Source organism: Elephas maximus, chromosome 7 (genome assembly GCF_024166365.1).
Source record: "Elephas maximus indicus isolate mEleMax1 chromosome 7, mEleMax1 primary haplotype, whole genome shotgun sequence".
Classification (NCBI taxonomy): domain Eukaryota; kingdom Metazoa; phylum Chordata; class Mammalia; order Proboscidea; family Elephantidae; genus Elephas; species Elephas maximus.
Window position 1 is genome coordinate 11,423,757 of NC_064825.1, and position 22,167 is coordinate 11,445,923.

The 22,167-nt window shown below is 39.9% G+C and overlaps 2 protein-coding genes across 4 annotated transcripts in view; one reads left to right on the forward strand and one right to left on the reverse strand.

Moving 5' to 3' along the window:
• The window catches only part of ATM (ATM serine/threonine kinase), a 150,374-nt gene extending 145,177 nt beyond the window's left edge, over positions 1-5,197 (reverse strand). The window contains exons 1-3 of the mRNA XM_049889351.1: positions 4,838-5,197; positions 341-442; positions 144-256 (exon numbers count right to left, since the gene is read on the reverse strand). Coding sequence (XP_049745308.1) covers positions 144-256; positions 341-412 — 185 coding nt within the window. The 5' untranslated portion in view covers positions 413-442; positions 4,838-5,197. The remainder of the gene's footprint in view (positions 1-143; positions 257-340; positions 443-4,837) is intronic.
• Positions 5,198-5,365: 168 nt separating this feature from the next.
• The window catches only part of LOC126078693 (protein NPAT), a 63,429-nt gene continuing 46,627 nt past the window's right edge, over positions 5,366-22,167 (forward strand). For 2 of the 3 annotated variants that reach the window (XM_049889357.1, XM_049889358.1), the window contains exons 1-2: positions 5,366-5,528; positions 17,491-17,609. In XM_049889357.1, the coding sequence (XP_049745314.1) occupies positions 5,492-5,528; positions 17,491-17,609 (156 nt within the window). In that variant the 5' untranslated portion in view covers positions 5,366-5,491. Of the gene's footprint in view, positions 5,529-16,951; positions 17,407-17,490; positions 17,610-22,167 lie in introns of those variants that run through there. The other variant, XM_049889359.1, reaches the window with a different exon arrangement.

Consider the following 22,167-nt stretch of genomic DNA (forward strand, 5'->3'; position numbering starts at 1 on the left):
TGAAGCACCAATTTCATATGCAAGGTATAATGATGTATGAGGAAAAAGATGAGTAAGACCTATACACACAAATAAATATCAGAACAGAAATAAAAATGAACTACAAATAAACGAAGCAAAAAAAAAAAATTAGAGTAGAATACCTAAAAACAGCATCCCAGTTCAAAAATTTTCCTTGTTTGGAATCTGAATGCCTATCTAAATGCTGAACTGTTTCAGGATCCCGAATAAGGTGCTTAAATTTCTCAACTTCTTTCTGAAAATGGAAAGTGAACATGATGATAGGTTACCAATCACACACCTGTTTCAAGAAAAGATTAAGATTTAAGTAATTCACTACCCTTCGTTCTGTGGCCCTGTCATGTTCCAGATGACGGCAGCAAATAAGCAGATCATTAAGTGCTAGACTCATGGTTCAGAATCTCAGGCCATACATCACTGTCTGCAAAATAAGTAAATAAAATTAATTTCAACAGTGGTATCAATACGTGGTTATGTTTACCTATAAAACCTGAGGTACGATGTGATCAAATGATTTTTCTTAACAATTCCATATTTAAAGTGATTCTTAGAATAGATCAAAACAATGCTTCAACATAAATGTGTGCTCTGTTTCCACCAGCAGGATAACGATATTTATTATAATGCTCTGAGATCTCTTCCAAGATACATCATAATTAACTTGAGACACAAAAGATGATTAGAAGACAGCCCAGCAAAGAATAAGGAAAACAGCACGTAAGCATTTAACAGTAACAGTCTGAACCATCTTAAAAGTACCCTCATATGTAGTAACTTGTCATTTTGCTGACGCAAAAGCTTAAGTTGCTCATGCTTTGGAACTGATACGTAGGAAGCTACCAGAGCTAGTAAGTCTTGCCTGGCACTCAACATCTCAACTGGCTTCATGGTTCTCATTTAATAAATAAAAGAAGGAGGAAATGATATTCCTGTTTTGAAATGAAATGAAGGAAATCATGTTATAGTGGTATTCCTTGTAAATATCAAAGGTCAACTATATTTCACTCTGCCTCGATTCCATTGTAGTAGCTTCTCTCATTTTGAGTTCTCTAATATAATCAAAACGGGAAACCCTGGTGGTGCAGTGGTTAAGTGCTATGGTTGCTAACCCAAAGGTTGGCAGTTCAAATCCACCAGGTGCTCCTTGGAAACTCTATGGAGCAGCTCTACTCTGTCCTATAGGGTCGCTATGAGTCGGAATAGACTCGACAGCAGTGGGTTTTGGTTTTAATATAATCAAACCCTCTCTGGATAAATTTTAATAAAAAATTATTGTAAAAAACAGCATTCAATTGTTTCTGATATATATCATTTCTGTCAGCCTACAAACGTTCATTATAATCATAAAAATATGTACATCTGTATGTACGTTACATCTAAATGTACACTTATCTCAAAAGGAAAACAGGCAGGAAAACGTCCTTCTATCCATTCTTCCAAATTCTGTTCATTCTTTCAAGATCAGGTATGTTTCTCTAGCCCTGACTAATCTCACAGAATCTTAAAACTGGGAGTAACTGGGAGACAAAATTACTATCTTCTCTTTGAGCATTCTAATAAGTGCAAACTACCTAACAAGACCACCCATTTCAGTGGCAGGTAGCTCTAATTCTTTTCTCCATTTGCATTAATTGATATTTCTTCTGACCCTTATCTCTATTAAAACATCCAGTTGACTGTTGTAGTTTACAGATTATTTACAAGATTTTCATTTTCATTTGATTGTAACTTCATAAGGACACAGACTGTCATTTTCATTTTTCCATTTTTTACGACTTATCTGGAAATCCTTCCCCTTCCATCTTAAAGACTTCCTAACTCAATCAATAAGGAAAATGAAATTGGGACACATTAGCAATATGAAAACACATTAGTAATACACTTTTATTCCTAAACACACTAAAGATGTTCTTTCTGATATGAAAAGACGCATGTTTACTGAACCTGTGATACTTCCAAGAAGAAGTAGCCTTAAACTTGACTTTTTTTTTCAAGCTGTGGCTTTTCTAAATTTGTTTTTTCTCTCCTCAGTTTCTCAAAGATTAATTACTTGGAAGAAAACAAGACAGTTTAATATCAGCATTTACACAAACAGGAGATGTTCATTCACTGATAATATGCAAACACTACTGCTGGGCACCTGCTGCTTCCAGGTACAATTTAGGGATAGCTAGACATATAATGGAGCACTGGTGGCACAGTGGTTAACAGCTCGGCTGCTATTCAAAAGGTTGGCAATTCAAATCCACCAGGGAGCCCTTGGAAACCCTATGAGGAGGTTCTACTGTTCTATATAGTCACTACGAGTCAGTGTTACGGACTGAACTGTGTCCTCCCCAAAATTATGTGTGTCAATTTGGCTAGGCCATAATTCCCAGTATTGTGTGATTGTCTACCATTTTGTCATCTGATGTGATTTTCCTATGTGTTGTAAATTCTACCTCTATGATGTTAATGAGGAAGGGTTAGAGGCAGTTATGTTAATGAGGCAGGACCCAGTCTATAGATTAGGTTGTATCTTAAATCCATCTCTTGAGATATAAAAGAGAGAATCAAGTAGAGAGACTGGGATCTCATACCACAAAGAAATGAGACCCAGGGTCCTTGTGCTGAGAAGTTTCTCAACGGATGGAGATTGATGACAAGGACCTTGCCCCAGAGCCGACAGAGAGAGAAAGCCTTCCCCTGGAGCTGCCACCCTGAATTCGGACTTCTGGCCTAGTAGACTGTGAGAGAATAAATTTCTCTTTGTTAAAACCATCCACTTGTGGTATTTTTGTTATAGCAGCACTGGACGACTGAGACAGAATTGACTCAGTGGCAGTGAGTCTGGTTTTGGTTTTTAGATGTATAATGGACTAAAGAGACAAAAATCTTACCTTCATAGAGTTCATCATCTAGTAAGAGAGAATGCCAATAAACAAACTGATAAATCAATGCATAATTACAAATTATGATATATGCCTCAAAGGAAACAAAAGTACTTTGATGGAAAATGGAAAGAGGATGATTTCGGATAAACTGTCAGGGGACATCTCTCAGCTGTGGCTATAATAAACTCTAAATCAAAACGAAATGATGTCAATTATAGGAAAAGCTAGAAGACCAAAGTTTCAGGGAGGAAGGCTACCATAACCAAAGGGTCCTAAGATGGAAAAGAGTTTGTATGCTGGAAGAAATGAAAGGACAGAGGGATTAGTGAGTTATAAAAGAGTATCACCAGATGAAGTTGAACTCCATTCATACATTAATCCAGAGCTATCTAGGTTCCCAACATTCAACTGACACTATACATACGCACATATATATACAAACACACATATATATACAACAGCCTGTGAATGAGCAAATCCAACATTCCATTTTAGATCTCAACCTGATCCCTTTGCAGAATGATGATGTCTACCCTCTACCTTCCTGAAAATAACTCTGCCCTTGGCATGCCATCCTTTTCCTGTGGTTAGAAGTGTGGGTCCTGCAGTCAGACTGTATTTGTTGGAATCCTGGAAAAATTACATTCAAAGCCCTGGAATGGAAGACTGGGAAAAGGGCAGTGAGCCCTTTCAGGGGCCTAATGTGTGAGACTGGATTATTGGCAGGACTGAGGAGAGCAACACACATTCAAAGCAGTCCAGTCAGCAGAAATCTTTAAGCTATGCATGCTGTTTCCCACTCCGCTGAAAATCTGACAGGCAAGACAACTGGTTGCTATGTAATGCATACACTGCCCTTGTTTTCTAAAAGGGAGATTAAGTTTCCAACAAGGTTTCTGCCTGTAATTTTTCCACTCAGGTTATCATTCTAGTTCAAACAAATTTTGAAAATTCACTTCCTGGGCCATGACTGAACCAGGAAGAACCAGTTCAAAGCCCTGTGTTTAACACAGTGCCTGGAAAAAAAGCAAATGCTCGATAAATGCTAGCAATCATCATTATTCCTTTCCTTTCTGACTGCTTCATCGTTAGTTCCTTTTGAAGAGTGGTTCTTCTTCCACCTACACATGAAAGAAAATCCTAGTCTCCATACTTCTCACACCATGTTCTCTTGGTGTGATGTCATCCGTTCCCATCACTTCAACATGTTGAAGACTCTGAAATCTATTTCATTCAACGCCAGACCTCCCTCTCTTGTGCTTCAGGAACCTTCAACACTTTTGTGCCTTCGCATGCACTTTTCCTGTCTGGAAGGCTCCTACTATTCTCCAGGGGCAATTCTGACACTGCAAGGTCTCACCACAAACTAATCTTCCTAGGCTGAGTTCCCACACAAACCTGACTCAACTTCTCCACCATCACAATAGTCTTCTATCACATTATCACCTTGAATTGTAATTGTCTTTTCACTTAACTGCACCTGGTAAAATCAGGATACCCATGGGTGCTCACCACAGGAAAGGATTATCTCATTTATTCTCAGATGGAAGACAGCACAGCGAGGTCACACAGCTGACAGATTCCAACTCACGCAAGAATGTGCACTGGCACCGAGCCTATGTTCTTTAACCACGAGGCTGTAATTTAGGCATCAATAAATGGCTGCCGATTGGAAGCAATAATTATGAAAGAAAAAAAGTATGAAAGAAAAAAAGTCAACTAGGCAAATCTGGGCAGTAAAAATAAAAGAGGCGCGCAAGAGGGTGACGGCTAAACCCGGTGGGGGGCGGGAAAGGAGTGCAGAGAATGTGCTGAAGCAGAGGGATTAAAGGGTTTTTACTGGCAGAGTGCGTGAGGCTCGGCATCTGGGGGCGAGGACAGGTGGATTCGGTAAGGCTGAACTCCCCATCGCACAACCCCAAAACCTGCTTCCGTGCTCCTACCGCTGGGCTCTGACGGTAACGGCACTGGTGGCCAGAGTCGTATCGCCTGAGTCGGCAGTGGCTACTGCTCAAATCCGCGATCCTCTCGCCTCCTCCTGCGGCTGCAGCTTCTCGAACCCGTTATCCACGCACCTATTCCCGCTTCCGGTTCAAACCTGGCGTGACTGCGCAGCGTCCGTCTGGCAAGGAAGAAGCCACGCCGAGCCGGCGCCTGCGCACATTCTGCCCATGCGCGCCGCACATCACACGCTTTCCTTCGCTCAAAACACTCGCACTCCCAAAACATTCGGCTCCACTGAGGACACGCGCCTGCGCTTTCCTTCCCACCAATGGGGAGAGACCTTTCAATTGACGCCCGGCCTCTAGCTCCGGCTCTTGCGCTTGCACTCCACCTCCTCGCTCTCATCTGCCCCACCCCTCAAAATATGAGGACGGAAATGACGTCCGGTCAAGGAGAACGGGGGCGGGTTTCATTTCGGCGCCTTTCTTTCTCCCGCGGAAGCGATTGGCTGGCGTGGAGCAAAAGAGGCGGGACAAATTGCCGCGGGTTCAGTACCGCCAGTGGAACCGGGAGATGCGGCGCAGGAGCAGTTGCTGTGTTTGCCCTTATCTTAGTTTAGTCTCTTATTGTGATTTTTTTCTGCGGCTTCTATCATGTTGTTACCTTCGGACGTAGCCCGGCTGGTTTTGGGTAAGCGCGGACGCAGGAGGGAGGGTATTGGACCAGCCTAAGTAGGACGGAAGGACGTTTGGGGCAAAAGGTTTTCCTTGGGCGGGGAAGCTTTGGGGTTTTGCCTCTCCGCCCACAAGTTCGTACGCGGTGATTCTCCTTCAGCCGAAGGCTTTGGTAGTTTAAGCTTGTTTGTGTGGATGCTCCTCTCCTCAGAGGCTGCGTGCGAGAGGAGAGCCAAAGAGAAGCACGGAGCGGAATACGTGGGGCCCGGGTTCGGAGGGAAAGTCAGGCCTGGACACTTAGTGGGAGCCCCTGAAAGACAGTTGCCTACGTGACGGGCGACTGACGGTGCGTCTTCAACCTTGATCGCACTTTCCCTTATCATAAGCTGAGGCCAAACCGGGAAAAATAGGACTTCCCCTTGCACCTAGCTTTGTAGAACGATCTTCCTGACGCCCTTCGCATAACTCGCCTTTAGAGCTACGAATTTGGGACCAGTGGGGGTGATCCTCCCTTCCTCCCCCCGCCCGGAGTAAGTCGTCCAGTGTAGAGGTTTGAAATGCCAGTTGCATATTTTACAACAGCAGCGATTCTTACTCCTTCGATTAGCCAAAAAATTTAGAGAGGAAATGCCTTCCAGTTGAACATTTTCTAGTTAGTTTTTTCTGCATTTGAGGAGAGATTAGTTCTCTAGGTCATTTGTCTGTCAGGGTGTACTGTCTCTGTGGGCAAACGGATTTTGTTGTTTGGCTTTGAAAGAATGAAGAAGATTCTACTGCTGGGAACGTGCGCCACGTAAAGCTCAAAACCTGGGCCAGTGATTTACAGACAGAATATGTGATATCCCTAAATGTAAACACTAAACATTTGTGCTGAAACTTTCCATAGTATCCACAGCCATAATTTTATTGTTAGGAAAACCCATTTGTCTTGTTCTATACTAAGCTCTGCCCCAAAAAAGGTGTTTATGCAGGTTTTTTTTTTAAATAATATTTTGTTGTATTTTTGTTGAAGGTTTACACAGCAGTTTCGGTTCCCATTCAACAATTTTTACACAAGTTGTTCAGTGACATTGGTTATGTTCTTCACAGTGTGTGGACATTCTCATTATTTCCATTCTGGTTGTTCCGTTTCAGGGTTCTTGATAAGCACATTTTGTAGGAAACACTGGGGGAAATGGATTCCACCATCCAAGTTTGGAGAAACTCATTTAATGATTTAAGTTTAAATTAATATTTTATTACTGTTTGGTTAATCTTTTGCTGACTTTATCAGAATTGAATTATCAACATAGTTAACCTACATCTTTATCTGTGGTAAAAAGCTGGTTATATTTATTAGGCTACATGTATGCCAACAAAAAGTCCTTTCATGATATACATTGACATTCTTTCTTTTTCCTCCATGCATGTTGTTTGCTTAAAAATTTTGAGTTTGGTAATGCCTTTGCATTTTCAGTGACCGTAGTCTTAATAATGAAACAGTTTCTCAACCTTGGTACTATTGACATTTTGGGTCAGAAAATTCTTTGTTATGGGGAGCTGTTCCATGTTTTATGGGATGTTTAGCAGTATCCCTGGCCTCTATCCACTGGATGCCGGTAGCCCCCCACAGTTCTGACATTGAAAAAATATTTCCAGACATTTGCCAATACGTCCAGAGTGATGGGCAGAATCACCCCCCCAGTGAGTACTGTAGTGGTCTTAAGAAAGCAATCTAATTATCCAGTTAGAATAATTCTCACCAGCTTGTGAGTATTCATTCTCCACAAACCAGCTGCTCTACTTGATTTCTTCCTTTTTTTTAATGGATGAAAACTCCAGGTGCATTCTTGTCTTATCCTAAAAATCTTTTTCGTCATCTGCATTCTATTTTTACTGTCAATCACTCCTAGCAATATGCCTCCCATTACTTCTCACTTGTATTTTTTTCTTAGCTTCCCATGTAGTCTTCCTTCTTGCATTCCATTTTATTTACTGTTATTACAATTTTCCTAACACATTCATGCTGTGCCTCCTGTTTTAAAAGTTAAAACTATTATGCAGTTATTAAAAAACTTCCAAGTGTTCCATAGTATAATACATACCAAAACAGCAAGTCTTCCCACACTTACTGCTCTTGCTTTTTTTCCCTTAACGTTGTATTTTGGAGCCCTTCCCATATCAACACATACAAGTCTATCATCCCAAAATTTTGTGGCTTAAAATATTAACAGTTTCAGTATTTGCTCAGAATTCTTGCTCCCATCAGTACCCTTTCTCCCTCTCATTATTGGCCCTTTTTCTTCATTATTTTTTTTTGCAAATCTTTCAGTGCCTAGCACATTCCAAATGCTGTGCCAGTTCTAAGAATAAAGAGAGATCTTTACTCTTAGAGTTTACATAATTTTCCACCCTTAAAAGCACACACACGCAGCAAAACCCTTTCCTGGCCCCTGCCTCACTTTTTTTTTTTAATCTAACTCTGTATGTCACCTTTTCATAGGTCAAACTTATTCAGAGAACGTTGAGCTTTACTTGCTTGCTCTACTTTATCTTTCATTCTTCAGCATACTGCTCTGACTGTGATGTCACTGCTCCACCTAAACAGTCCGTTGGTCAACCACAACCACATTCCAGCTGTTGCCTTCTGGAATTTCTTTAAATATTGTACAGGCCAGAGTACATCAAATCGTTGTTTATTGCCTTTGGGCCACCAGTTTGGTTTTTGTTGGTATATCATACAAGGTGGGCTGTGGAACTGATCATAATCTATCTCTTCTGTTTGATCACAGCTTCTCAACATCTACCACATGCTCCAAACTACTTATCATTTCTCCAAATATTTTTATTCTGTTCCTCTGCCCGCAGTACTTTTCTACTTGTCTTTCTGATACGCTTGTACTCAATGTTGAGGCCAAGCATGATCTCTGAACCCTTTTCCAATAGGTACAGGTAGTACTTTATCTTTAAATACTCCCATAGCATCATCCGTTACTTCTTTCGTACGTTTATCATGTTTTATTGCAGCTATGTGTTTACCTACCTATTTGTTTTGTTCAAGAACTTAATCTGCAACTTAAATCCAAAATTAAAAATTTATGTGCAGGTGGAGGTATTTTTATGGGTGAAGGGTCCAGAGCTTTCTTCAAATTCCTAAATAGGTTTGTTACTTTCTGTAGGAGCCACCTTCCCTCCTGTAACACAGAAGACAATCCAAGTATTTAATACAGGGGGAATTTAATGAGGGAATTGATTACAATTGTGATAGAATAGCTGCACCTCCAAAGAACAACTTAGGTTAACAGCAGCAGGAAGCCACTACCCTAAGCAGGAGGAAGAAGAGAGATAAGGCTGGGTTTACTGGAAGATAGAAGGTGGACCTGTCTTATAGCCATATAAGAGATACTGCTCCAGGCAGAGAGGGAATAGGAGAAAAAATCTTCTACCCTCCAGTCTCCCACCAGTACATCCTGTTGGTCAAACCCAGCCAGAGTCAGCTGCCATGGGACCATGGGAAATACTGCCTGCATGAGATCAGCCCTCCTGTCAGAGCAGGTGAAGAGCAAGGGAAGAATTGAGAATGGATTTGAGGGCAAAGAGATACAAGACAGGCACACCCCCAAAAGGTCAGCAACCGCTGGTCTTATTTACCTATCGCTAAGACATTTTTAGATATTTAGTAAATACTTACGAAAGTACCACTGTGATCATGGTATTCCCCTTTGCCTACTGAATAATATCTGTACTCATTATCCTGACATTTACAACTTTTCATGATCTGAATCCATTCTGTCTTTTCAGTTGTATCTCCAGCTGTTTCCTTAATATACTTTGTGTTATATCCAAACTGGACATGTTCCCCAAATGTGTTCTTCATATATGTTTTCTATCACTTCCTTTGCGATTTGCAGTCATACTTTAAGACTCACCCCTTGAAGTATAGACTAGTTTCCCCCAAGCCTGGTAGAAATTTCTCTGGCCCCTATACTCCCATGAAGCAAGTTATTACAATTTCTCTTAACATTTTTGCTTTATGCTATAGTTATTTGTTTGTATATGTTCTGTTACCTAGTAGATCATAACTTTTTTTATACACAGAGATTTTGTCTTTTTATTTGTGTATCTAGTAATATAAAGTGCTGTAAGTTAAGTTTTCCTAAGAATTTTTTCTTTTTAAGGTCATTGTCTTAATCATCCAGCACTGCCATAACAGAAATACCACAAGTGGATGGCTTTAACAAAGAGAAATTTATTCTCTCACAGTCTAGTAGGCTACAAGTACAAATTCAGGGCGTCGGCTCCAGGGGGAGGCTTTCTCTCACTGTCAGAGCAGGAGGAAGTTCATTGTCCTCAATCTTCCCCTGGTTGAGGAGCTTCTCAGACCCTGTGTCCAAAGGATGTGGTCTGCTCCTGGTGCTGCTATCTTGGTGGTTTGAGGTCCCCAACACTCTGCTTGCTTCTCTTTCCTTTTATCTCTTGAGAGATAAAAGGTGGTGCAGGCCACACCCCAGGGAATATCTTTTACATTGGATCAGGAATGCAGCCTGAACGAGGGTGTTACATCCCACCCTAATTCTCTTTAACCACAGACAGAGATTATGATTTATAATACATAGGAAAATCACAAAATGGAGGACAATCACACATGGCCTAACCAAGTCGACATATATTTTTGGGGGGACACAATTCAATCCATGACAGTCGTTACAAACCAAATCTGTTGCCCTCAAGTTGATTCCAACTCATAGTGACCCTATAGGACAGATTAGAACTGCCCTATAGGGTTTCCAAGGAGCAGCTGGTGAATTTGAACTGCCAACCTTTTGGTTAGCAGCTGAGCTCTTAACCACTGCCTCATCAGGGCTCCAGGGTCATTAAACCACTAATATTTCTGGCAATTAGTAGCATATGTAACGGTGATATTTTTGGGGAGGGGGCTTTACTAAGGAGCCCTGGTGGCACAGTGGTTAAAGCTCTCAGCTGCTGACAAAACAGTTAGTGGTTCAAAGCTTCCAGCTGCTCCATGGGATAAAAGCGTGGCAGTCTGCTTCTGTAAAGATTCACAGCTTTGGAAACCCTATGGGGCATTTCTACTCTGTCTAGTAGGGTCCCTGTGAGCCGGAATCGACTGGATGGCAGTAGGTGAATGGGCTTTACTATCGCTTGCTTTCATCAGGCTTTTCTTATCTTTTCCTCTGTGGAAACAAATAGGAAGAAGAGAAGCCAGGCTCTTGCATCCCACTTCCTAAAATCTGATTACTCTTGATGTACTGTATCCTATACAGTCACTATGAATTGGAATCACCTGGAAGGCAGCAGTTTGGTTTGGTTTTGATATAGTTAAGGAGCCCTGGTAGTGCCGTGGTTAAAGCGATCAACTGCCAACTGAAAGGTCAGCAGTTTGAAGCTACTAGCAGCTACACGGGAGAAAGACGTAGCCTGCTTCCATAGAGATTTACAGCCTTGGAAACCCTATGGGGTCACTATAGTTAGGATCTTATCTTTCATTCTTTTTTTCAGTTGTTTCCCCGTTACTCATTACTACCCCCACTGAAGGCAAGCTGAAGACAGTATGATTTTTATAAAAAGGAAATGTGGGCATGTTTTCTTATTTATTTGAACACCTCTGTCAGTATGTTTATACAAAAACTGTAGTACTTATAGTCTGAAATTGTTTTTAAGGATAAAAAGGAGAAAACTTAAGATTTACATAATTAATATTATTGAAGAGTAATCATTTCTAGAGGTCCCTGGGAGGCACAAACAATTTGCCCTTGGCTACTAACAGAAAGATTAGTGGTTTGAACCCACCTGCAGTGTTGCTGAAGAAAGGCCTGGCAATCTGCTTCCATAAAATTTACAGCCAAGAAAATCCTATGGAACAGTTGTACACTGTAACTCATGGGGTCGCCATGAGTCAGAATCGACTCACCAATAAATGATTTTTTTGTTTGTTTTTTAAATCGTTTATATTGCTTTATTGTTAAGGGGTAATTGGCACCTAATGTGTATTTTCATTGTAAGATTTGAGATTTAGAATAATTTGTGCCTAAAATTTCCCCTATTATCGTGATTGAGAATTGGTTATAATCAGGTACTTAATGATGACACGGAAACCCTGGTGGCGTAGTGGTTAAGTGCTACGTCTGCTAACCAAAGGGTCAGCAGTTCGAATCCGCCAGGAGCTCCTTGGAAACTCTGTGGGGCAGTTCTACTCTGTCCTATACGGTTGCTATGAGTCGGAATCGACTTGACGGCACTGGGCTTGGGCTAATAATGATGTATTTTATAGGTAAATAATTAGTTTAAATTTGGTTATAATCAGGTACTTAACGATAGTAAGTATTTACAGGTAAATAACTGGTTTACTGTGTGTGTGTCATCAATGAACCTGAAAGTCATCAGCTGTTATCTTACTGCATTATTTTGGAATGTCTGTGTAGGACAAAAGCAAATTAACGTATATAAGTATAATCTCGAGTGGATACTCAGGATTGTCCAAAGTTGGGCATGTGTTTAAGAACCAAGTATATGGATATTATTATTTTAAAAATCATTGTTACTTTTAAACACTCGTTCTAGAAGTATTCTAGCCTTTTAACTGCACTTTTTTCCTAGTGTATAGTATATAAGGGTATAAAGTCTTATGATGAACCATGAATTATCTGGTCTGTGACAATTCCTTTCCCAGGGTACTAGCATAAATGACCATTTTTTATGAAAAAGTTAACCATATGTCACTATACCCCCACCCAGTGAGTGTTTCTCAACTTGTTTTTTTAATCACACACTTAAGAAATCTTTATAAATAATTCCTTTTTTGCTAATTGCTGCCCCTGCCCCATCAATTTTAGTGTCAAAAATATACTGTGTATCTGTGTATTTTATGTATTTCTGGAATTTATACATACAAGGAGTAAGATTTTCTTGTGTTTTCTCAACCCCGAAGAACCAGTTTTCTCCCCCTTGGGCAATATCAGTCTTTTCAGAATGCCTGGATTAGAGAGAAGGAAATCCACTTTAAGGTACTGGATTTCACACCAACACCTTGTTAGAAGGAGCCCTGGTGGTACAAGGGGTAAGTTCTCAGCTGCTAAAAAAAAGATAGGCAGCTCGAACCCAAACAAGAGTTCAGCAGGAGAAAGGCCACCTGGCAACCTGGTCCTGTAAGGATTACAGCCTAGAAAACCCTGTATGAGAGTTCTGCTCTGTCCAATGGGGTTGCTGGAAGTTGAAAATCGACTGTACGGCACCTAATAACGACCTTCTTGGAAGTCCCAAGTGGCTTTGTACACGTGTGGGGTGATTAAAACCATTTGCCGTGGAGTTGACCCTACGTGTGACAGAGTAGATCTGTACTTCATAGGATTTTTCTTTTTTATAGGCTTTTTTTAAAAACTGTTATTTAGATGGAGGTTTACAGAGCAAACAAGTTTTTCCTTAAACAATTAATACATATATTGTTTTGTGACATTGATTGCCAACCCCAGGACATGTCAACACCGTCCCCTCCTTGACCTTGGGTTCCCTATTACGAGCTTTCTGTCCCCTGCTGCTTTCTCATCCTTGCCCCTGGGCTGGTATGCACCCTTTAGTCTTGTTTTGTTTTATGGCCCTATCTAATCTTGGGCTAAAGGTTGAACCTCAGGTGTGACTCCATTACTTAACTATGTCTGGGGGCCATAATCTTAGAGTTTCTCCAATTTCTGTCAGACCAGTAAGTCTGGTCCTTTTTTTTTTTTTTTCTTTGTAAGTTAGAATTTTGTTCTACATTTTTCTCCAGCTCTGTCTGGGACCATCTATTGTGATCCCTGTCAGCAGTTGGTGGTAGTTAGCAGAACACTGTCTAGTCGTACTGGACTCAGCCTGGTGGAGACTGTGGCAGATGTGGTCCATTAGTCCTTTGGACTAATCTTTTCCTTATGTCTTTGGGTTTTTTTCTTTATATTTTTTCTTTTCCTCTTTTTCATTGTTGTTGGTTTTGTATTTGCTGAGTCTTTGTTTTTCTTGTTTTTTATTTTAATGTTTAGGATTGTTAGTTTTCTTTGTGATAATATTTACCCCTGTTTTTCTAAGTTTAAACCTATCTTTTATTTATTTATATCACCTTAACTTCCTCTTCATATGAAAGATTTATGACTACATTTTTTAGTCCATCTTTTTTGTTTTAATGTTGTCATCTTTTACATAATGACTTCTCTGTTTTGAGTGTTTTAGCATTGATTTATTTTTGTAATTTACCCATCTGGGTTGATATCTGGTTGCTCTGTCCTGTGTTCTAGTCTTGAGTTGTTAGCTGATGTTATTGATTTTCTACCTGGAGGACTCCCTTTAGTATTTCTTGTAATTTTGGTTTGGTTTTTGCAGATTTCCTAAACTTCTGTTCATCTGTAAATGTCCTAATTTCACCATCATGTTTGAAAGACAGTTTTGCTGGATATATTAATTCTTGGGTGGCAGTTTTTTTCCTTCGAGGCTTTATGTATGTCATCCCATTGCCTTCTTGCCTGCATGGTTTCTGCTGAGTAGTCCAAGCTGTCTTATTGAATCTCCTCTGTAGGTGACTTTTCTGGGTTTCTCCAGTCTGTGTCAGGCCAGTAAGTCTGGCCTTTTTTGTGAGTTAGAATTTTGTTCTACATTTTTCTCCAGGTCTGTCTGGGACCTTCTATTGTGATCCCTGTTAGAGCAGTCAGTGGTGGTAGCCGGGCACCATCTAGTTGTGCTAGACTCAGTCTGGTGGAGGCTGTGGTGGTTGTGGTCCATTACTCCTTTGAACTAATGTTTCCCTTGTGTCATTGGTTTTCTTCTTTCTCCCTTGTTCCCAATGGAGTGAGACCACTGGAATATCTTAGATGACGACTCACAAGCTTTTAAGACTCTAGATGCTACTCACCAAAGTAGGATGTAGAACATTTTCTTTATAAACTCTGTTATGCCAGTTCAGCTAGATTTTCCCCAAGACCATGGTCCCCACAGCCTCAGGGACAGTTTGTATTGACTGCCTTCGTGTTTTTTTTTTTTTCCCTTTTACTGTGTATGGGTCATACTTGTTTCTCTGCATGTGTCATGTTTTTGTTGATATTTGTTCACTGTAAGTAGTATAACGTGGGAACTCTGGAAATCAGATTCTTCTCCCTCCACAGGGTTTGTTGTTGTTGTTCCTGTTTGTATAGTGAGTTTCCTGAACTAACGTTATAAAGTCTGTATTCTTTGTCTTGGTGGCTACTGAAGCCACTGATTGGTTAGTTTAGTGGCCAGCTAATGATTGGACTTTGATTTCCTTAAATGCCTGAGTCAGTGTCTACCAGTGTTTGTCAAGGGACTGTGTGTGTGTGTGTGTGTGTGTGTGTGTGTGTGTGTGTGTGTGTTGGGGCATGCCTTCCGCACTCAACCAGGCAACTGACAACTTAATTTCAGCTATAGATGAGACCTTAGGGCCTTCTCAGGTCTTTCCAAAACATGTGCACAGCTGTACATACGCATGTGGCCGTGTAGTATTCCAGTAATATGTCAGAGCTTTTAAAAAACTGCGTATTTCCAAATACATGTCCAAAGCTGTGGACATTTTATTCCCGAGCTTCTCCTTCACCTTATGCACCTGAAGTGTGGAACAATTGTCACTGATTGTTTTCAGCAAACAGCCCCAGGGTGGGAGTGGGTGACCCCTGATTCAGGTCAAAAAAAGATAATCCATGTAAATGTGGTATTCTAGGAAACTGCCACACAGGTAAGTTAACGATAGTTGTCTGGGAATAGGACTTTGAAAAAGTTCCCAAACCATTTGACCCCTCCAGTGGCTACTAGGCTGGGTGCTTTCACCATGACGCGAGCTCTTTGTTTTAAAGGCTATCACTCAGCTGGGGGGAGAGTATGGGAATAGGGCAAGTTAAAATGCCACAGAGATCACTTCTTACCAAGATTAATTAGTTTTTCTAGAATAAATGCTCCCCAAATGTACAAGTCTTTGATTAATTTCCAAAGTTCTGAAAAAGTTGATTTTGATCATCTTTGCCAGTGTTCTCATTATATGGCAAAGAGGATTTGCAGAGGTCCTTACTATGCCCTTCCCCATGATGTCACTCAAAATTTAGGAATTCAGACTGAGAGCTGTGGGAGGAATTTGAAGGGCTTTGTGCAAGGGAGTAATGTGACCAGATTTTCTCCACAAAGGCGAGTCTGATGTTGTATGGGTGAGGAAACTTGAGTCCTGAAGAATTCAAGTATTTTTTTTCCCATAGTCCAATGTTTATTTTAACTGATAGAATGAGAACCGGGCCTCCTGATGTCCTATTCAGGGCTCTTTTTATACTATACTACTGTTTTTAGTATTGGGGTTAGTTAAACTCCAGTAATCTAAGAAACAAAGGAACAGGAATAGGCTGTCAGGACAAATAAAGTGTTTTTTGTTTTTTTTTTTTTTTCTTTTTTTGTGCTTTAAGTGAAAGTTTACAGCTCACGTTAGTTTCTCATACAAAAATTTATACACACGTTATCTGGCCTAGTTGTTCTCCGTATAATGTGACAGCACACCCTTCCTTTCCAACCTGTATTTCCTGTGTCTATTCAGCCAGCTTCTGTCCTTTTCTGCCTTCTTTTCTCGCCTCTCAACAGGAGCTGCCCATTTAGTCTCATGTGTCTACTTGAACTAAGAAGCACACTCTTCGCAAGTATCATTTTATGTCTGTAGTCCAGTCTGATCTTTGTCTGAAGAGTTGCCTTCAGGAATGATCTTAGTTTTGGGCTAACAAGAGAGTCTGGGGGCCATGTCGTCTGGGGTCCTTCTAGTTTCAGACCATTAAGTCTGATCTTTTTACTAGAATTTGAGTTCTGCATCCCACTTTTCTCCTGCTCCATCAGGGACTCTTTGTTGTGTTCCCTGCCAGGGCAGTCATTGGTGGTAGCCGGGCACCATCTACTTCTTCTGGTCTCTGGCTGATGGAGTCTCTGGTTTATTATGTGGCCCGTTCTGTCTCTTGGTATCATATTTTCCTTGTATCCTTGATGTTCTTCATTCTCCTTTGCTCCAGGTGGTTTGGGACCAATTGATGCATCTTAAATGGTCACTTGCTAGCTTTTAAGACCCCAGATGCCGCTCACCAAAGTGGGATGCAGAACATTTTCTTAATAAACTTTGTTACATCAGTTGACTTAGATGTCTCCTGAAACCATGGTCCGCAGACCCCGGCCCCTGCTACTCTGTCCCTCGAAGTGTTTGGTTGTATTCAGGACCAATAAAGCATTCTTATGTGTGAACGTACCAAGCACTGATACATAACATTGCTTGTAAATGTCAGTTAGACGTGAATGTTAAAAGTGCTTGTTGAAATAATAGGACTTTGATTCCTGAAGGGTGTAAATATTAAAAATTGCAGAAGGAGTTCCTTTTTTACTTTTCATGTAAAGTGGGTCTTCTGTTCATCCCCCCTCCCCCCAGATAAGTGAAGTATACAAATAAATAACCGTATTGGGAGAATGTAGTTTTTTGATTATCCAGTGAATAAAGGACACCATTATTGACCTGTTACTGTATGCCATCGAGTTGATTCTGATTCATAGCGACCTTATAGGACAGAGTAGAACTGCCCCATAGGGTTTCCAAGAAGCAGCTAGTGGAATCAAATTGGCAGCATTTTGGTTAGCAGCGTGAGCTCTTAACCACTTTGTCACCAGGGCTCCATTTGTTGACCTAGTCAGTATTATTTGTAATCAGTATTATTAAGCAATAAAGACTAGTTTTCCTGAAAGCATTACAGTGAAGTAATTGCACTTTGTCAAACACCTTATTTTTCTAGTTGTTTCCTATCAAGGAGCCATCTATTCTGTGAATTCTGCTCTCTATTGCAGTGCAACATGGTGTTTCTGGGCAAGGCTGCATAGTAACAGCACTTTCACCTGAGGCTTCATCCATGAAATTGGTAACTGCTGTAGGGTTTTCAACAGCAATTTTACAGAAAGTACAGAGATGACTGAAAGTACCTAAACTTTTATTTTTCATTTAGGTTACTTACAACAAGAAAACCTCACTTCTACCTGCCAGACTTTTATTTTGGAAAGTTCAAATTTAAAAGAATACGCAGAACACTGTACAGATGAAGGTTTTATCCCAGCCTGCTTACTGGTGAGTGATTTGTTCCTTAAGGGAGATACTTCATCATTGACCAACATAAGACAGTATAAAATATAGACTAAGACTATAAAAACATGAAAGTCTTAAAATCAACTTATCAGCAAAGTCAAAATTGGCAAAAGTTTGTTGGTCATCATGTATGACTGAAAAGACTAAGTAGAAAGTCAGCTGTTCTTTACCTTCATACTTTTATGTCAGAGTCACTGAATTTTCTTTATTCAGTGAATTACAATTTTGTCTCTGAGAATCAATTTCAAAATGAGACCCTCATTTCTAATTTGTTTCATTGCTGCCTGCCCTTAGAGCTTTGCTTTTTTTTTTTTTTTTTTCTTTTTACTGCCAATCCTGTATCTGGCTGTTTGCTTCTAACAAATATAAAACGAGTATTTTGGTATCTAATTCTCACCCATTTTTTAAATATCGCTAGACTAACAGCATCATTTGGCATATAATAGGCATTCTAAAACTACATTATTTAAAATAGTATTTTGTCATTTTATTTTAAACACAACTCCCTAGTGACATTGAAACTCACAGACGACATAATGATTATCTATGTAGAAAATCTAATCTGGAAAAACTGCTAGAGCTTAGCAGGTCACAGTATACAAGGTCAATATATGAAAGTCCATTGATTTTATATATTGTCAATGAATGTTTGGAATTTAAAATCGTGAAGAAAATATGGATACTATTTATGATAGCACCGAACAAACAACAAAACTTAGGTAGTAAATCTAATAAAATAAGATCTATGAGTTGAAAACTACATGAAGGAAATTAAAGATCTAAATAAATGAAGAGATTTATTGTGTTCATGGATTAAAAGACGTAGTATCATTCAGATGTCATTTCTTCCCAGTTTGATCTATAGATTAATCGTAAAATTTCTGCAAGCATTTTTGTAGACAGTACCAAGCTGAATCCCATTATTTATTAGAGGCAAAGGAACTAGAATACCTCAAGCAATTCCGAAAAAGAACAAACAGGTGGCTTACACTCTGTGACTTAAAACTTATTATAAAGTTACAGTTATCAAAAGTAAGCAGTATTGATGAAAGATTAGACACATATATCAGTGGAACAGAATAGAGAGCTTAGAAGTAGACCCATACAGATATAGCCAACTGAAAGGAAATTCAGTGGAAAAAGGCTATTCTTCTCAACAAATAGTGCTGGGAAAATTGGACATCAATATGCAAAAAAAGAAGCTTTACATACACCTGATTAACCAAGATGAACCAAAATGGATCATAGAACAAAATGCAAAGCATAGAACTTCTGTGGGAAACAGAAGCGAAAATCTGTATTACCTTATGTTTGTCGATGAGCTTTTAGATACAATACCAAAAGTACAGTGTGTAAAAGAAAAAATTGATAAATTTGAACTTCGTTAAAATTTTAAAATTTCTGCTGTACGAAAGACACTGGTAAGACTATGAAAAGACAAGCCACAGTCTAGGAGAAAATATTTGGAAATCACATATCCAATAAGGGACATGTACCGAGAAATATAAAGAACTCTTAAAATTCAAGAAAAGAAGTAATGGAACTTTAAAAAAAAAAAATGGATAAGTGATCTAAACACACTTTATCAAAGAAAATATGCAGATGGCGATAAGCATATGAAAATATACTCCATACTTGCAAGCAGCCATCTAAGATAAACTATCGATCTCTACTCGTCTGGAGTAGAAAAGAAAGAAGGAAACCAAAGACTCACGAAATTAGTCTACAGGACAAATACCATATTTTTACACAGATAACGTACATGTTATATGTTTTTTTTGCTAACAGTGTCCTCCCTTCCAAAAAGTGTTTTCTTAAGCATGCAGTGCTGATTTTTTTTTTTTACGTGTTACTGTAAAAAATTTGCATAGCATGTGTACAAAATATCTCACGGGCACAGTTGGCAAAAAAAACCCGTAACATGTTACTTGCATAAAAATAAGTTAGTCTACCTGAACCACGGCTCATCTGCCCTGAGACCAGAAGAACTAGATGGTACCAAGCTACCACTACCTGACCGTTCTAATCAGGGCCACAACAAATAGACCCTGATAGAATGGGAGAAAAATGTGGAACTGAACCTCAAATTCTTAAAAAAAAAAGAAGCCCAGACCTACTGGACCAGTTGAGACTGGAGGACTTCCCGAGACTGTTGCCCGCGATAAACTCTTCAAACCTTGAACTGAAACTAACCTGAGGTCACCTTGTAGCTAAATAACAAATTGTCTCAAAAAAGTAGTGAATATCACCTGAAAATACTGTGTTCCTTTAAAAAAAATCGCCTGTTTGAGACCAAAAGGTCAACAATTACTTTAATAAGGATGAGAATGAAAGGGGGCAGGGAAACCAGATTAATGGAAAAAGAACAACCAAAACAGAAATAACGAGAAAGTTCACATATCGTGAAGCGTGTAACCAATGTCACTGAACAACTTGTGTAGAAATTGTTGAATGGGAACCTAAATTTCTTTGTAATCTTTCACGGAAAACACAATAAAATGTCATTAAAAAAGAAAAGAAAATATGTTCCACATCATTAGTCCTAAGGAAAATGCAGATTAAAACCCCAGTGAGCTACCAGTGGAGTCCCTGGATGGTGCAAATGTTTAATACGTTTGGCTGCTAACCGAAAGATTGGAAGTTTGAGTCTCCCCAGAGGCATGTTGGAATAAAGTCCTGGTGGTCTACTTCCCCAAATCAGCCGCTGAAAACCCTACTGGACACAGTTCTGCTCTGATACCCATGGTGCTGCCATGAGTCGGAATTGACTCAGTATCAATGGTTTTCTTTTCTGTTTGAGTTACCTGTTAGGTTGGCTAAAACACAGCCCTTTAAAATTGACAGGTACTTCATGGTGAGGATGCAGTGCAGCAGGAGCTTTTATTCAGTGCTGATGGGAATGCAAAATTGTACATCCCCTTTGGAAAACAGTTTGTCATTTGCTTATAAAGTAAAACACGTACTTACCGTGTGATGCAGCACTCACACACCCGTGTATTTATCCAAGTGAATTGAAGATTTATGTTCAGAGAAAAACCCCCATGCTAATGTTTACTCCTAGCTTGTCCTTCAAAAGGTGAATGAATAAACTAACTGTGGTATATTCACACAATGGGATACTACTTGGCAATAAAAAGGAGCACACTATTCAGACAACAACATGGATAAATTTTTTTTTTTTAAGACTTTCATTTTATTTTGTGTTCAAGATGACACATTGAACCTTGACTTTTTTTTTTTTTTAACTTTTATTGAGCTTCAAGTAAACGTTTACAAATCAAGTCAGACCGTCACATACAAGTTTATATACACCTTACTCCATACTCCCGCTTTCTCTCCCCCTAATGAGTCAGCCCTTCCAGTCTCTCCTTTCATGACAATTTTGCCAGCTTCCAACGCTCTCTATCCTCCCATCCCCCCTCCAGACAGGAGATGCCTACACAGTCTCAAGTGTCCACCTGATACAAATAGCTCACTCTTCATCAGCATCTCTCTCCTACCCATTGTCCAGTCCCTTCCATGTCTCATGAGTTGTCTTCGAGAATGGTTCCTGTCCTGTGCCAACAGAAGGTTTGGGGACCATGACCGCCGGGATTCCTCTAATCTCAGTCAGACCATTAAGTCTGGTCTTTTTATGAGAATTTGGGGTCTGCATCCCACTAATCTCCTGCTCCCTCAGGGGTTCTCTGTTGTGGTCCCTGTCAGGGCAGTCATCGGTTGTGGCCGGGCAGCAACTAGTTCTTCTGGTCTCAGGATAATGTAAGTCTCTGGTTCATGAGGCCCTTTCTGTCTCTTGGGCTCATAGTTATCGTGTGACCTTGGTGTTCTTCTTTCTCCTTTGCTCCAGGTGGGTTGAGACCAGTTGATGCTTCTTAGATGGCTGCTTGTTAGCATTTAAGACCCCAGATGCCACATTTCAAAGTGGGATGCAGAATGTTTTCATAATAGAATTATTTTGCCAATTGACTTAGATGTCCCCTTAAACCATGGTCCCCAAACCCCCGCCCTTGCTCTGCTGACCTTTGAAGCATTCAGTTTATCCTGGAAACTTCTTTGCTTTTGGTCCAGTCCAGTTGAGGTGACCTTAGCATGGATAAATTTTAAATAAACTTTGCAGAGTGAAAGAAGTTGAGACCCAAAAGGTTCCATATTGTATCATTCACTTATATGACATCATGGAAGATTAAAACTATGGGAACGGGAAATGTATCAGTGGTTGTCAATGGTTGGGAAAATGTTGGTTACAAAGGGCCATATAAGGGAATTTTGGAGGTGGTAGAGCTGTTCTCTGTGGTACTGTCTTAGCGGTTACAGGACTATGCCTTTGTCAGTGTTCGTAGAACTGTGAACTTTATATAATATAAAAAAGGAATGAACCCATATGTCAGAGGATCCCGGGATGAAATGTAGCCTATGAAAAATAGATCTTAACTTTCTTACAAATGTATAGTGTAACCTCATTGAAGGGAGTGGAAGAAAAGGAGCTAACTGAAGTAACATTGAAAAACAGTGCTTTGACTTAACAGCACAGGCTACACAC